Here is a 17,923-nt window from a genome sequence, read left to right as displayed (position 1 = left end):
ATAAAATGATAGCACATCAAAACAGTCAAATAAAAGCAATAAGCAATCGTAATTGCTCAAAAAAAAGAAAGAATAAGGGGAGAATGGAGGAAAAAGGGGGAGAAGAAAAGAAAAGGAGAAAAAGGGAGGGGGAGAAAAAACTGCTTACAAGAAAACAATTAACTCTAATTTAAGAGCCTGGTCATTCCACGAAAATGTCAATCTGCACAGGCCAAAATTTCAAACTCAATCAATACTAATGTGTTATACATAATTTTAGAGATAACATTCTTAATTTTTGAATCTTGTAAAAGTTTTTTCAAGATGGATGCCGTGCGTAGAATAATTACTGCTTGACGATCTTCAACAACAACACGTGAATTTTAGTTATAAAGCATTCAAGAAACGCGACCTGTGATTTTTTAAGCATACATTCGATGTATTTTTTTAAAATTATTGCTTATATTTTGAGATCTAAGTTTCTTTAATTTCCTTCATTGAGTTTTAATTTTTTTCTCGTTGAGCCTAATCTGAATTCTGTGTTAAACGGCCTGTTACGTTCGTCACAAAACGTCGTATTTTCACTTCCACACTTTTTATAGGACTATAAAAAGAAAACTTTTACTTTATTCCCTTCCCAAGAGCTTCCTAGAATGCATTTAAAATGTTGAATTATTATTAAATTATTTACACAATTACCTATCAGCGTGACTAACGCAACATATTGATTGTGTCGAACGTAATCGCTTGAAACAAACACTGCATCTTTCGAACGTTTAGTTCAATAAAAAATGAATGAAATGTATATTTTGAAATAGTTGTTTTTTCAAAGTCACTATAATATTTTGTAATTTTTACTACAATTAACTCGATTTTCAACACATATTTGGGAAATTTTCTTGGGTTGGATTGTATGGAAAAAGCGGCAGCTCAAAAAAAGAGAGAGTTAAAGCAGTACAAGAACGGCAGGTAAACAAAATGAAAAAGACAGGAAAAAAAGCAGCAGAGCGTATGCGAATATTACGGGGGAAAAAACACGCACACACAACAATTAAAAAAAAAAAAAGAAAACAGAAGAATTAAAAATGGGAAGTCAAGAGATGAGAATCAATTGTAGAGAGGCTAGTAAGCTAGCTTTGTATAGAGTTGTAAACCAATGCAACTTCGCCTTTCTCAACATGATAAGTTTTCGGAAAGATTTGAAAAGCATGCTCTTCCAAGTAGTCCCAGGATAAAATAGGTTTTTATAGGTTATCTTGCGAAATAATAATAATAACATTGGAATTACTGTGGCAAAAATGAACGGCAAAAATTTCCTGTAAGAAGCCTTTTTGAAAATACAATCCTTGCGATGGATATTGTTTTCGTAAAGAAGATTACATTTCTTGATAGCTTTCTGAAAAAGAAAAAAAAAGTTCCGCTTGTGTGTGATTGAAAAAAAAGTGTGTTGTAAAGATCCACGACAAAAGAAAAACTTTTATATTTTCTTCTTTATTACATTCTAAACTGCCATTTCACACGAATGTTTTCTCTCAAGCCAAGCTCTTGTTCTTTCTGCGTCTGGCTTAAGAATTTTCACAACATAATTGCATATTTTAATAAAGAAAATAGACTATAAACAGCGAGAAAACTAAGAATTGCTCGAAATCCGCCTTTTAGCTGTTGCCAAAAACAATAAAAAAAATAGTAGTAATAACAAAGCTAATTTTGATAAAAGTTAACGAACGAAATTCAAGGCTAAACCTTAGCAATGCGGATTATGCTCTTGAACTTGAATCAAAGAAATCCTCGAAAACCTGCATTATTTGAAACGTTTAAAGTGACCAAAATCCACAAACATATGCTTACTTAAGCCTTGAAATTAAATTGTTAATTTTATTAACAAAAATAAATTTAAAAGCTATAATTTTTCACTTTTTCTGGCAATAATTAAAAAACAACTACGTCACATCCGTCACACAAAAAGGTTGAGGATCAGAAAATCAAAGCTCTTGCATAAAAAGTTTCACTTCAAAACAGAGGAGAAAACAAATTAATTTTGCACAAAGCCAATAAAAAAGCATTTATTTAATCCATGGTGAAAAATTGTTGATATAAGTTATTTTTAGGACTAAGTGTCAGTGCTTACTTATTTATTGATATTTAGACACGTAACGGTCTAAAAAACCACACAAGTCTTCAGCATGACGAACGTAGCTTCAGAGTTTCGCTCCTCAATGTTACGTTCGTCACACGTCATATTTTGAAGAAATATTCATTTCTGTTACATTATAAGAAAAATGCGTATTATTCTGCATGAAAAATAAATTCAAGGAGTGAAAATAACACATTGCACTGTTTTTATAATAATATCTACCTAAACTTTAGAGAAATTGAGAACTGAGTTTCATGTTGCAAAGTCAAGGTTGCAAAAATGTTACGTTCGTCACACTATAGTAATCTAGTTTAAAAAAGCAATTTATGTGCTTTATATTGTGTTTTATTGCCTGAATATTACACAAAAGTTTTATTATTTCACAAAATTCTACAAAAACCTCAAGTAAATAATTATTAGACGTTTTAAACTCATGTTATGCAACGAAACCGAGTCTCTGAATATTGTTATAAATCGGTAGTCCATTTATATGAAATCAATTTAAATAAAACAAGATTGATAATAGATAAGCAAAGAACTTACCTTTATTTGTTCAAATCTGTTGTTCACGTTGGGCCTTCTCTCTATAATCATTTTATATTTCTTTTACTGTGTAGTGTTGTCATTGTTACATGCTTTATGTAGTCACTGCTCAATAATTTAACTAATAAAGAAATTAAATACATTTATTAGCTAACATTACATCACATATCTAGACACTACGGTGGTTCGAGAGAGACTGACTGTTTTACAATATGGACGCGAACGCGGAACAAAAGTGAATAAGTTTTGGTTTGGATTTGAAAGTTCGCGTTTCCGTTTATAGTTTTGGTTTGCGTTTAGTAAGTTTCCTCTTCAGTTCACTTCAGAGATCACTATTGGAACGTCATTTCTAATAAATATTACGTTCGACACTATGGAATGACCCTGCCACAACAGTAAATACCAAAAGAGTACATTTTACTTAATCTTTACGTGTTCTCTTAATCAGAGTCCCCCCCCCCTTTTTTTTTCTTTCTTTCTTCCTTTCTTTTTTTCTTTCCTTCTTTTTCTTCTTTTCTCTCCTTCTTTTCTGTCTTTTTTTTGGGGGGGGAGGGGTCAGTGTCACCGCCCCCCCCCCAAGGCCCGGGCCCCTAGTTTCCGACTAGGTTGACATGGCCTCTCGTCAGGCTGCCTGGATGTCCTGCATCCAACGGTACCAGTATTGACCTGGTAGACATTCGCAGTCCGGCTGAGATAGGATTACAGACATACACACTGACAAACGCGCACAGCTTTTAACAGTGTAGAGGACTTAATCCCCCGCCCCAAAGAAAGAAAATAACTTTAAATGAAGTTTCTTCATTATTTCCATGATTCGTAATAAAGATTACAAAGGAAGAAGGAATAAATTTATGAAACATTACGCAAAAAAAAGAAAGAAAAAAACTGATAGTTTTCTCCCTCCCCCTCATATTACAGACTTCTGAAGCATTTTAATATTGATCGTAAAACCAACTGCTGCCAATACTGCGAAAGAAATTTTGAATATTCCCTAGCAGCGTGTAGTTATTTTGATGACTTGGTGGAAACACATTTTACGAGGGAGTATCAATAATTCACGAATATGCGCATTATAACCTTCCATTTCAACACCCCAATTGCACCGAGGGGAACTACGACTTATCCATACCGCAGCGAAAAAATTCTGATCTTCACTATCTGCCTCAAAGGGGAAATTTCCCTTTATACCCTTTTTTTTCTCATAAAATGTGGAAATAAAACGTAGCAATTGATACGTATTTTTTTTTCTAGATTTCTGTAATATTTTTTTTTTTCTTTGGAAGTTTCTGTTAAAAGCGCTTGCCTGTCTAAAAAATAAAATAAAAAAATCTTTGTTCCGAAAATGATAAGAAATATTCTGTCATAAAATAAAGACGTAAACAATGGGGAAAATCCCCGATTGGGGAATTTCGGCTTTTTTTTTTTTTTTCCTTCTATTGCTTCTTGGTGTCATTTTCGCGAAGGGAATGCTGATAGACATTGTGAGCATCTCGGAAAGTAAATTAAAAATGTTTTGAACATTCATCATTTTAAATTTCCTTTCAGTGACATATCATAAGCCTCTAGTCAGCCCACGCTGAAGTTATGCAGAAATTGCAACAAGTAGTAATAAAAATATTTTTAAAAAGCACAATGTAAATTGTAAAAGTGTTGGCATGGTGGTTATAATTAAAATTATCTTATTTATACGCGAGGCTCGTTCTATTAAAAGTAAGTCATTGAAAGTTGATGTGCGCGTTATGCGGAGTATGAGTAAAAGAATATATCAAAAAGAAAGAAATAACTCAAAATTTTACTACCAGTTAAGAAGAGAAGCATGAAAGAAAAAAATAATCCAGAAACATCACAGAATGTGTCAATGTGCTTTGCATTTGCTTCAATCGCAGTTCAAAGAATGTTACAGCGTATTCAATAGTACTTGCAAAGATTTCTCTACCAATTACAGCAACTTGGCAATCAAAATTTTAAAGAGAAGCCAAGAAGCTCTCATCTCAATAAAATAAAATTGAACTGGTTTTTTCTCATTGGCATATTTCTTTTTTTCCTTTTGATTCATTATACCAAGTTTCAACGACATTCGTTTATTAGAACGAGTCCCCTGTTCGAGTTAATTGTCCCTTGTTTTGTATAGACCAATATAGAGTGTTTGGACCTATTTAGAATAGGTCTAAACAGGGTAGCTTTAACTATAATCACCAAAGGAGGAACGTATTTAATACTAAAATTTTCAATATTGCTTTCGCTTTTGATACAATAACGATAAACTACTTCATTTTGCCTTTTGCTGTAGGTACTGTGATCATAAAGCCTTTAGCTTTTCCTGAACCTTGTTTAAAAAGTCTAAAAATCCATTGTTAAATAATTGTTTGAACTTTGCGTATGAATATCATAATGATCTTAGTTTAATGTACTAACAATGGCAAGTCGGAGACCATTTGGCAGGTGAAGAAATGAAAAGAGATTTTCTGCCACTTTTACAGCAAACAGTTCCTTTACAAGTCACCGTCCAGTATGTTGAATTGAACCGTTTCTTTCACAAACCAATCCAGCGCCAAGCTCTAAAATTTCCAAAAAGCATTTTAAACGTCCTGTTACATGGTCAAAATGCATCCTGTTACGATTTTTCAATAGATATTGAATTATTTTAAACTGAATGGGAAGTGTTGTAACCTCTATTGAAGACTATTATGTGATGTTATATTTTTTTTCTCTATAAATTAGAGAACTTGGATGTTCACTGGTTTTTGAAATTAACGGTTCAATTAATATCTACCATAATAAGATTGCCGATGATTATCCTTATGCCGATCTTTCATTTAGAAATAGCTTTGGTTTTGACGAAAATAGTTCCCGGAATGATACGTAAGTACCATTTTTGCTTCCAAGAAAATCAACATCAAAGTTTCGTTATACAGGCAATAACATTTTGCGTATTTGCTGCAAGTTGATTATGTTCTCAGCGTAGATTCCACTAACGTTTGTGTTCCTCTCTTCAGGTTTTGTGAGCTTCGACAACCCCGCTAGTGCCCAGGCCGCCATCCAGGCTATGAATGGCTTCCAAATAGGAATGAAGCGTCTCAAGGTGCAGTTGAAACGCCCGAAGGACGCCAACAGGCCCTACTAGCGCCGCATACCCCCAATTCGGCCATATACCCGTGCGTAGAGAAAGGTAACTTATATATTCATCATCTCTTTTTTTTTTTTTTTCATGAGATCGTATGTGCTGAACTTTTTCTATTTTGTCATCAGATCGTATGTGCGGAATTGTTTCTAACTAGTAGTAGATTCATCAGCTCTTACTCTTCATCAGATGGCATGTGCGGAGTTTTTTCTAACTTGTTGTTCATTCATCATCTATTATTCTTCATCGGATCGTATGTGCCGAACTTTTTCGAATTGGTAGTACATTCATCATCAGATCGTAGATGCGAAACTTTTTCTATGGATATTTCTTTAAATTATTTTTTATATAGTATTATTTACCTTCGCTTAGATTTTGAGAGTAGCCTATTGTCTTCCGAAAGAAAATAATTTATGAATAGAGCGCAATTGATGATGCGTTTTAAAATGGAATAGCAATGCATTCCCTTTTCTAAAACCAGAGACTATCATACTTCATACTTCTTCATACAGGCTTCATACAGAATTTATACTAAAAAACGCATGAATTCATAGAAAGGCTTTCAATGATATTTAAAGAGGGTGTAAGAAATCAAACTAACCATGGAAAGAAGAAAAGAATACTATTCTCATTTGAAAATCTTAACGCCTTAAATTTGCTATTATAAACAACGAAATAAATTTTCACATTTCTCAATGTTATTGCTTTATGATTGGCAAATAGCGACAACGTGACGTAATCCATTGCGGCGCAGCCAATGAAATTTTTTTCTGGAATTTTAGATTATCGCCTGCTCTTTCCTCTTGTTTACACAGCATTTATATTAAATGATCTCTTTGAATTACTATAACCATTTTTTGCAGACAATAAATCTCATTTTATTTATTTTTTTTCTGACAATTTCTTTCGAATGAACTATTTGCTTGATATTATTTTATTATTTAGTTTTAAATGCTTAGATATAATAATTTTGATAGATATTTCTTCAAATCATTTTTATTTTATGCATTTATCTTGGCTAAGATCCTGAAAATATTTCCTGTCTATTGTTTGCCTGCCGAACAAAAATGGATTTATGAATAGAACGCATTTGATAATGTGTTTACCAGGGAATAGTAATGCATTTCCTTTTCTAAAACCGGATACTTTTCATACATAATATATGCTCAAAAAACGCATGTATTCAGAGAAAAGCCTCCAGCGATATTTAAAGAACATGTAAGAAAATAAACTATTCATGGAAGTAAGAAAGGATTACTATTCTCATTAGAAAATCTTAGCGCCTAAAATTTGCTAATATAAACGAAGAGATAAATTTTCTTACGTTATGCTCGGGAGAAGAGAAAAAAAAAATCGGAATTAACGTATGAAATAGCCAAAACTTAAGAATTCCTTTGAGGCACTTTCTCTAACATCTCTTCACTTCAAATCCTTAATGTAATTGCTGAGACTACCGCTTGAAAATATAGCTCGAAGGGGTGATCCTTTCAGATGCTGGAAATTAATCGTTATACTCGAGTTTAGATGTTGAAAAATAGAGCCAAAAAAAAGCTTAAAAACATCACTACCATCCCCTGAGTAATGAGATATTTGTATACGCTTTCGAAAGCTGGTTTTCGGGATTTATTTCTCCTCCACAAGGTATGTTGCAATGTTCTCCTTTCAATTGGCGAAGCTTTTATTCCCTTTGGGGAGTATTAAAATATAAAAAATGAGCCAAATTGATTCAGACAACTCACTATTTTTATTATTTATTCTACACTTTCAATGATAAGGATATATTATTCGGCACTGTTACTCAGAATTTCTTCTGAGTTTTTGTTTTTTGATTAAAATATCTCCATTTCTCAATACTCTGATATTAAAAACATAAAGAATTTTGTAAACGGAAAATGTTTCAAGAAACTATAGTCCCTATATTTTTTCTTTCTCAATTTATAAATCGTGGCGTAAATACTACAACTAAGTAACGACAGTTCAGCTGTTTCGAAGTAAACTCAACAAATTAATGTTTTATTAAAATCTTTTAATAGTATGAAGACTTGGTTAAATGTTATTTTACTATCACTTCCAAATTTTATTTAATTACAACAGCGGTTTTCAACGTTTTAATTTTCACGGTTTCTACAAAACGGACCACCAGCTCAATAAAAAAAAGCAATGTGAAACCCACTAACTACTTCAAAAATAAAAATTAATTGTAACGGCGAAAACATAAATTATAATGAAATGGGACCAATGGTGTTGTTTAAAAAGTGATTTTAGAGTCTGATCACATGATCGTTCAACTAATGACTTTTCTTCACTTGAAGCTAACTTTAAATTTTTAAGGTAGTTTTATTCAAAGGGGTTTCCGATCCAATGGATTTCTCTTCAAATTTATGAAAGAAATTAGGGCAGATTTTAGTAAAAGTTTTAATTGAGAACAATCTTTCTTATAGGCTACGAGATAAAGAGAACCTGTAAGTGACGGCACATGTTACGAGTGAATCATACCAAAAAAAGGATTATATTGGACCTCAAAATGCATTCTGCCTTTTAGCTCTCAATCAAAGACACACCACGGCCCAGTTTCACGTTGCCTGCGACCCGCGGGTTGGGAATCGCTGAATTAGAAGTATTTAAGTATTCTTCCGAACAAAAACTTTCAACAAAAGTGAAACGAGCGGATGTGTGCATCACATGACTTCCTTTTACTCCAATTTAAGGCCATTTCCCCTTTATTGGCAATTTTAATGTGATTTAATAGTTTACTCTCTAAATGTCATCAACGGTGGCGAAATCGAAACCAAACTTTTTAAAAAAAGTTTTAAAAAGTTGCCAAATTTGTCGCCAAGTTGCGAAAAAACGTGGTGACCAAAAAGACTGGCGATATATCGCCATGTGTCCGCCAAATTATAAGACCACTTGAGTTTACATCAAAATTAACAATGATTTTCCCTCAAAAAGGGGCAAAAGACCCCCTTAGGAACATCCGAATGCAATCAAAAGGGAATGTGCACAACTAGACCCCACTAGGAGTCCACGTACCAAATTTAAACTTTCTAGGATATACCGTTTTTGATTTATGCGAGATACATACACACATACGCACATACATACGTACATACAGACGTACATACAGACGTCACGAGAAAACTCGTTGTAATTAACTCGGGGATCGTCAAAATGGATATTTCGGGTGTCTGTACGTTTTTAGGCCTATATCCACGTGTAGTCGAGTCGAAAAAAAAAAACCCAGCATCATTCGGGAGTGAGCACAATAGAAATTAAGGCCGATTTTTGAGCGAAAATTTTTTCGCGAATACAATACTTCCTTTTTGTAAAAGGAAGTAAAAAGACTATTTTGCCATGTCTCTAATTTACTTAGACATAGCATTCATACCATGAAATTCGAAGATGCAGTGAATTGTCACTAGACGAAACTTTTTACAGCTTTTAGAAGAAACTAAGATGAAGCGGAAAATTTGAGTCTGTAGTAATATTGCTAAGCATACTTTCAGTCTAGCATTTGTTGTAGGTAGCAATTTTAAGACCCAAATATAGGATTCGCATTCAATCTTTCTAGACTAATCATCTGCGACTCATCTGTTGAAATGTTCAAGCTCAATTGAACTAACTTTTGGGGTCGGTGGCGGATACAAGGGGAAGGTCGTGGGGTCATGATCCCCCCCCCCCCCCCCCCCAAAGCCATCGACAATAGTATCCGTTCATATTGTGTTCAAAGACTGTATGAATAAAATGCAAACGATTTCAGTTGTTTTTTCAATGCATTAATTATTTTTGAAAGCAAATTTTTGACATTTTTTCTTTCATTACTTATGAAATTAATTTCCAACATTTATGCCCATTAGGAGCCCTATTAGGCATGGTATGTATTTAGCATAGATAGGTGGGGGTCATTCTTCTGCATAACCCCCCCCCCCTAAAGTGATAGTCTGTATCCGCCCTTGTTTGGGGTCTACACCAGGAAGCGTCGGTTAAGTTAGGAAATTTAAACCTTCATGTTCGACTATCATGCAAAATAGTATAAAATGCACAATTCTTCCGTAATTGAAATGTTTTAATTATTTCGTACAACTTTATGCTTCGAAACCGGTTTGCTATTAAAAATTAACTGCACAGTGTGGTTTATATATATATATATATATATATATATATATATATATATATATATATATATATATATATATATATATATATATATATATATATATATATATATATATATATATATATATATATAAATATTTCAAAAATTAGCATTAACAAGTATTCATAGAAATCCCTGATTTTTCTGCATCAGATAAAATTTGTTCCACTGTTTCAAGGTTGAATTATCACTGCTTTTAGCTAATTTCCTGCCAAAATGTAGATAAGCCTTCAATTATTTATAATCATTGTTGGACAATGCTTTTATTAAAATTTATAGATGAAGAAAATCTTTGAGAAGAAAGATCTGTGTAGCCATTTTTTTCTCGAATATGAACAAATAAAACTAAGACTTTTGTTTTGAGACTTTTACTGTAATTGAGGGATTTAAAAAATTTCCATTTTGGTTATTTTTCCGCAATCTGTCGGAAAATTTTTTTTTCGTTCAAGCCCGATTCTTAAACACACGTCACTTGATATAATTTTTATTTTCGAGGTCAACCGTGCAAAGCCGGCGACGCAGCTAATTTAGTTAATAAAAACTAACAAGCTAAATTCAAGGCTGAACTCAAGCAGTGTGGACTACGCGCATGAACTGATGACATGACGTAAATCAAAGAAGTCTTCAAAAACATGCAATGTTTAAAAAATTTTAAATGCCCAAAATTCAAATATAAGCTTGCTTAAATTCTGCCTTGAAATTAATTCGTTAAATTTATTAACAAAACTAACTTTACAGTTATTATTATTTCTCATTGTTTTCTGCAACAATTTAAAAACAACTACGTCACTTCCATCACACAAAAAGGTTGCGGATCAGAATTTCAAAGCCCCCTCGAATGAAAAACTTCACTTTAAAAACTTAAGTACGCATTTTTTGAACTTTTAATGCATATTTTAGGAAATTTTAGTGCATATTTGCATGTATATTTTGATTATTTTATGGAGCATAAAATTCGTGCTCTACTCATATTACGTAACATTTTTGCTACCTCATACATCACCAATTTTTATACTTTTAACCAAATATAACCTTCTAAAATATCCAAGTAGAAATATTATAGTAGTTGAAACACCACTTGCTGAATGTTTTTTTCTTCAAACTGTAAGATTCTAAAAAGTAGAAGCTAAAATAAAAGTTTTAATATTTCTTACTTCTGGTACATTGATAATGGTTGTGGTTAAAGCGACCGGTTTTTTCAATGATATACGTCACGGCAGCTACAGACCAATCATTCTTTGGAAATTCTTTGGCCTCATAGTTCCACAAAATTCCTTTTTTTTTTCCTCCTTTTAGATTTTTTCCCCATCTTCTCTCCTTGATATTATGGAGGTCGCAACTAGTCCGTGAAGAATCACAAGATAGCTCAGTTTTTTTAACTGTCCGCTCGTCAAAAACTTTGAACTTTTATTTTTTACCTAATCCTCATTTTTCCAAGTTCTTTGCTGGAACTCTTTTTTTTTTTTTTTTTTTTTTTTTCTCCTGAATTTTTTGGACGTTTTATACCTGTTACGATTACGAAACTTGAAAGTTTCGGAGAAAAGGTAAAAACCGTAACTGCTGGAGCTAAAAAATACGTAAATCATTTTCAGACTCCAAAGTTAGGAAATTCTTTTTTCTGCCATTTGGCTTTTAAATGTGAACATACAGTATTTTCAATTTCTTCTTCCATGGTAAAGATTTCTACTTTTTTTTTTCTTTAAACTTTGATGTCTCTTTACCCGACTATTTTCATTTTTGGTAATTCAGAAGAAAAGAAACATTTAGCTGAAATTGCTTCCCTCGTGAAATGTTTTCTGAATTTCGATATATTGTAGCATAAAGTATCATGAGTTTTAAAACTTGCTTTATTGTTGAAACTTTAAAGCTGAAGCTGTTTCAGAGTTGCAGCTATGAATATATTGCAACTGAAATGTCGACTTTTGGTTATTTTTACGTACAAGTACAAGCATAACCACTAATAGACCATAATAAGCCCCCCCCCCCCACACACACACACCGTTTCGAGTACTAGTCTAAAGTTGTTGTACTGTGTGTAACGAATTTGAGCATCTTAAAATTTTCGGTACGGCTAAGATATGAAAATAAAAGCTAAAAATAGAGCTTAAAAAAGACAAAAAGTACATTCATTCATTAGAGCCTTCATGCCATTTCAAGTTTTTTTAATACAGTTGACTTTTTGAAAAAACTAGAAGGCCAGATGTTGCACACTCCTTTCAAGGTTATGGAATAAGTTATCTACTCTTTATTAAAAAAAAAAAAAAATGGCCGCATTTGTACACAACTTATTGCATCATTCAATAATTCTGCGGTTTCTGTTTGCAAGCTATTTTTGAAGTTGTTGAAATTTCTCTTTCTGCATTGCAATACTCTACGCAATATTATAAACGATGAAATTCTTCTAACGTTGTAAAGTACAGAGGGAGAGTTTTGAAACATTTAGAAATTTTATTTTGCCGTATAAAATTTGCGCAACTTTTACTAAAATAATTCATTTTACGTCTCATTTCTGACGTGGCTCAAAATGACACAAAATGGCGGGCCAGCTTCGAAAGTAGGTTATTGGTTGTTTATATGTTAAACCGATAAACCAGCTTTTCATTACGTGTCTGAAATAATCCTTTATGCTCCTCCTCTAAAAGAAAATCTCTGCTTTGGCTCGTGACATGTCACTTTCTGTTTTAAAAAACTTTTCCACTTATTAAAAAGAACTATATTTCAAAAAAAATATTACTATCCCTTAACATAGCAGCCACAAAACATTAGTCACACAAGCACAGAGATGTTCCAAAAATGGTCACAATGTATTTTCATCGAAATATTAGACATGGAAAAACTTAAAGGTATGAAAAATTTAAGTAAAAAATATTAACAATGAGATCATTCACTAAACCTACGAATTAATCGAAAGAAGCAACTTTCTGCAAACTGGAAAATTTTTACAAATCCAACATTCTATTCTGTATATTAAACATGGAAAAACTGAAAAATAAGAAAAAATTAAGTAAAAAAGTATTAACAATGAGATCATTTTCTAAATCCACAAATTAATCGAAAGAAACAACTTTTTTAGAGAAAACTCACACAACAGCAATGCTTTTTGCTTCATATACCATCTTAGTTGATTTGAAAACCCAAACAAATTCGCGACATTTCTCTTATAATTACAAGAACCGCTCCTTAGTCTGTTATTACCTATTACCTAGCCTGATATATTTTCGCCGTTTTCCGTCTTAATAAACAAAGGCGAAAAGTAATTCTCGCCAACAGCAGCATTGACGTCACAAAACAGCGTCACATTTCAAGAACGGAAATACCTCGTATAATGACTATTTATGAACAAAGGAAACAATACACATTGAAAGACTCGCGTCGAGTGAACACAGCCACCATATATATATAACGACCATGTTTATATAGTGCACAGAATGTGATCCGCTGTATTAGAGGACATTAAGTGATACCGGATGACCATTTTTCTTCGGATTCTCCCTCGTACCCAAACAAAAGGTGTGTTGGAGGCTTTTAATGGGCTGCATATGTCTCTATTAACAGGTATCAGGGTGCAGTGACACAGAAATGGGGGCTGACAAATTGGCACGAAATGGGCAATACATTGTTATCAACGGCCCTTTTGTCTTCGGGTTTTTGTTTCATTTACGGCAGGCATCCGTTTCTTTGCTTGTAGCAGCGTTATGGGTTTAACAATTGCGTTGGGAGGGAAGATGGATTGGTTCAGTTTCGGTTTTACAACGCGAAATGTTTCTTTGTTAGTGGAAGAAATTATTTCCGATTGTAAATTTTCAACTGGTGGGTTATTTTCTTAGCAGTTGGACACATTTATCACATGTTTGAAAAATAAAGATATGTTACATGATTTTTTTTTTAATTGACATGAAAAAGCATTTGAAGTCACACTAGAAGCAATGGTGTGAAACTGCCAAAAATAAAAATTTGGAGATAACCAGTACGAATGGTAGGACAAACTCTCCTCTGTTGTGGGACAAGAGATTATACTAGTAGCCGTATGGTTTAGAAAAACTTTTCAATGAATTTTTAGCTACGGTTTCCACTTTCCATACGTTTTACTCAAAACTGAAATGTCCACCAACATTCCTTCGAGTCTCACTTGCCTCAGTAGTTTAGAAATTTGTAAAACACTTGAAGAAAAGCGCAGGTCTTGTTCAGACACAAAAAAAAAAGGCTAATTCGTGTTCCAAGTAATTTTTAAGGCTTAATTTCATTGTGTATTCACCTTATTTGGCCATAAATGGGATGAAAAAGACCAAGTTCACATATGTCTACTTTCAGGATTGAGACATTTATCAGATGTACAACATTCCTGTCCATATTTTAAAAAGTTTGCTTAGTTTTCAGTGAACTTTGGCGACATTTCATTCAGTTTAAGTGGATATTATTTAGAGCTTTGTTGGTTCATATTATATTATTATTGTCTCGTGTTGATGACAAAAGTCTCGTTATTAAATGATGTATGTTGTCAACTGCAAGTTCAAAAACATATTTAGCAGTTAAAAGCTTTTTTTTATTATCATAATTACTTCTTGTGCACAGAAGTTTTATTTCATTCCTACCAAGCTCTGATCTAAACTTGCATTTCTACTTTTGTAATAAAGTATACCATAAATACCTAGACGAGGCAGATTAACATCGCATTTTCAAGCAAATCAAGATGAACTTGATTTTAAGTGACAAAAGGAATTTTTTCACAACATCCACCTACCTATATCTCTTACTCTCATCCACCCTCAGGCTACTCAAAATAAAATAAACACACCAATCAGTATCATATCTTTAGTCCTTGTTCAATAAAGCATTGCTTTATTTGATGTTAATGATTAGATATACTCTCATACATAATCATTCTTAAAGTATGTTAAAATGTTGATTTTGTCAAAACGATTGAAAATTTTCAAAACTGTTTTCAGAGTAAGCCATCTAGAAATAAGTATTCAAAGTTACGTCAGATCTTAGTACAGTAAACCTTTTAGTCTAATAAAAACTATTGTAATCGTAAAAAAGAGTTTAAACTACACATTTATTTATTTATTTATCTAATGTTAGACAGCTCAAATGCTTAAAAATCTTATTCTTTACTGCGACTTTTTTATCAAAGCTTGGAAGACAGTAAAAATTAAAAACTCACATTTCAGAATTAGTTTGATAAAAATATCCAGTAACTTTACCATAGATACTAACTAGATCTCCCCTTTTCAAATAAAGTATTTATTGCGTAACGCAAACTTGAGTGTCCTCTAACAAAATGCTAATTTATGGTAAATGTTATGAATATTTGGTAAACATTATCATACATAATATTAATTAATGCTATTTAATATTACGCATGATAATTTTTGGCTGAAATGTCATGTTTATGTCTGTCTTCGGCAATGGTGCTTGTAAATGAAGGTCGAGAATTAACTCTCTATAAAACAAAACATCCATTAATTCAGGAACTGACAGGAAAAGGTCATGATAAAACAGTCACCTACAGAACCAAAGTTTCAATGAAGAGCGAAAAAATGTCAGAACTTCCATTAATAAGAACAAATCTTTACAGCAAAAAAAAAAAAAAGAGAAAACACAAAAGATGTGGGCGAAAATTGCTTGCGATTCAGCAAGAAAAATTGCTGATGCCAGCAGAAGTGTCATGCTTTAATAATAACCATCACCATTGTGATATTCATGTGGAAAGCCGCAGGATTCTGGAGGGGGCAAGCAAGACCTTTGTCATTCCATAATTCTTTAGGACATCACTTCTAATACTATTTCTTCAATTAACAACTTCTTTTTGGTGGCAGACGAATTTTATGACACTGGAACAAGATCAAGAAATCCTTTCCAGCTGAGCTTTGAACTTAACGTATTGTCAGAATCTGTAGTTTGCATGGATAGCCTTTTATGTTAAGAAAGACTTGATTAAATCATCATGCTTTCAGCGGCTATTCCTTTAATGGAGAATGGAGTCTTGGGGAAAATCCCTTAATTATCTAACCACGGATTTCAAATGTGTGAATGCTAATTATATATATAAAGCACAATAAAGCTTATTGATCTATTAAGTATTCATTGAAATTGATGCTATTTTTTAACAAATACTGAGATTTTAGCAAATTTGAATGCAGCACGTGGTATTAATTCTGACTCTGAATGTTATCTTTTGTTGTTCTTAATTTTTGTACAACTCTATTTCATAAAAATGTATTTATTAATTTCTAAATCACAGTTTTATTCTGTTTTTAATTTTAAAAAATCTTGTTTATGTCAGTTTTATTTTTTTTTTACAATTATTATTTTTTGTCATTTTGTTTGTTCTGATTTCCGAATGACATGCATTTAAAATTATCCCATCCCTTCCCATGTTTTTCCCCTTTAAATTCGTTCTTAGTTTTCATTTATTTTATTTGATAAGAGTAACATATTCACTAAAATAATATTTCAAAAGTTAAAAAAATATGTCTTTTCAAAAAAACGGGGGGGGGGGGTGGAAGAACTTTTATTTTAAATTATTCCTACCTTCTCCATCAGAAAAAAAAACGAACGACTGAAAATTCTTCTCATCTGCTCGCTATAACGAGTCTCAACAGGAGAGGAATTATTCAATTAATATGCACTATCTCGAAGTTTGGAGCAATTAACAGCCGAGACAATGCATATTCTGTTAACACAAAACTAATAACGTCGCAATGGAAGTTCTGAACGACAGCAATTTTTTCCCCTTGTCCGCTAGTCTGCAGGAACTCGATTTAATTACGGAACTGGTTAAGGGAACGTACGGGCTGCGGCCCATTTGATTCTTTTCGCCCAGCTGCGCCCAAAATTAGGATGGAGCCATTATGGAGGGGGTGAGAGCTATTAACAACTTCACAGAAATCATAAAACGGCTCTTTCGCAGAAAGTCTGGACCGAAGCAGATAATGTGCTTCTTATTGGTTATTAGTTTTTTAAATTAAGGGGTGATATGTCATGTTCTATTGCTTTAGTTAAAAATTCGTAGAATTCGTTGAAGAAATGATGTCGATTGCCCGATAGCAGTGGACTGTATGTAAAATAAAAAAAAAATATATTAATTTGAATGTTTGACATCTTGAATTCAAATTATTTTTTTCGCAATCACAAGCGCGCATGTATATGTATGCGCTTGTGTGTTTGTGTAGGCGCATGTGTGTGGGTGCATGTGAGTTTGTGTAGGCGCATGTGTGTGGGTGCGTCTGTGTGAGTGTATGTATGCATGTGTGTGCGTGTTGTGTATGCAGTGCTGTGAGTGTACGCGCGTGTGTGTGTAGGCGTGTAGGCGTTTGTGTGTGTGTGTGTGTGTAGGCTTTCGTGTGTGTGTGTGTGTAGGTGTTCGTGTGTGTGTGTGTGTGTAGGCGTTCGTGTGTGTGTGTGTATAGGCGTTCGTGTGTGCGTGTATGTAGGCATGTGTGTTTGTGTCTGTGTGCAGGCATGAGTGTGTGTATGTGTAGGTGTGTGAGTTTGTAGGTGTGTGTATGTATGCGTGTGTGTGTAGGACATGGATGCAACCTGGAGACTGCTTTCGCTATAGGAGCAGCATCGTGAGGCGGCCGGTCGACGGTGATGCTGCAGAGGGTGCTGGCGGGAAAATAAAATCAGCGTAACGCCAAAAACAGTCAAATAAGAACAATAAGCAATCGTGATTGCTCAAAAATGCAGTTTTGTTCAAAGAAGGCATCGGAAAATCATTAGTAGCGATATAAAGAAATAACGTTACCAGGGCCACGACTTAATTTTTTGGGAGGGCGAAAATTTCAGTTTTCCGAATAGAACTCCAATTTTTTCCGAATGATGCTAATTTTACCGAACGGAAATCGAAATTTCGCCGAAAGATGATAACTTTGATGGAAAGAACTCCAAAGTTCGCCGAATGATGATAGTTTGCCGAATAGTCGCACAAAATTTGACGAACAAGGACAAATTTTCGGAGGTCACAGTGACCTCCCGTGAACTTTCTTCG

At 33.3% G+C, this 17,923-nt stretch overlaps 1 protein-coding gene across 2 annotated transcripts in view; it reads left to right on the top strand.

Annotated features, from left to right (window-relative positions):
- LOC129226474 (CUGBP Elav-like family member 4) overlaps positions 1-17,923 on the top strand; it is a 568,366-nt gene that overhangs the window by 520,346 nt on the left and 30,097 nt on the right. For both annotated transcript variants that reach the window (XM_054861084.1, XM_054861083.1), the window contains one exon: positions 5,653-5,825. In XM_054861084.1, the coding sequence (XP_054717059.1) occupies positions 5,653-5,780 (128 nt within the window). In that variant the 3' untranslated portion in view covers positions 5,781-5,825. The remainder of the gene's footprint in view (positions 1-5,652; positions 5,826-17,923) is intronic.

Source organism: Uloborus diversus, chromosome 7 (assembly GCF_026930045.1).
Source record: "Uloborus diversus isolate 005 chromosome 7, Udiv.v.3.1, whole genome shotgun sequence".
Lineage (NCBI taxonomy): Eukaryota > Metazoa > Arthropoda > Arachnida > Araneae > Uloboridae > Uloborus > Uloborus diversus.
Note: the sequence above shows the minus strand (reverse complement) of the source record. Positions and strands in the feature narration are given on the sequence as shown.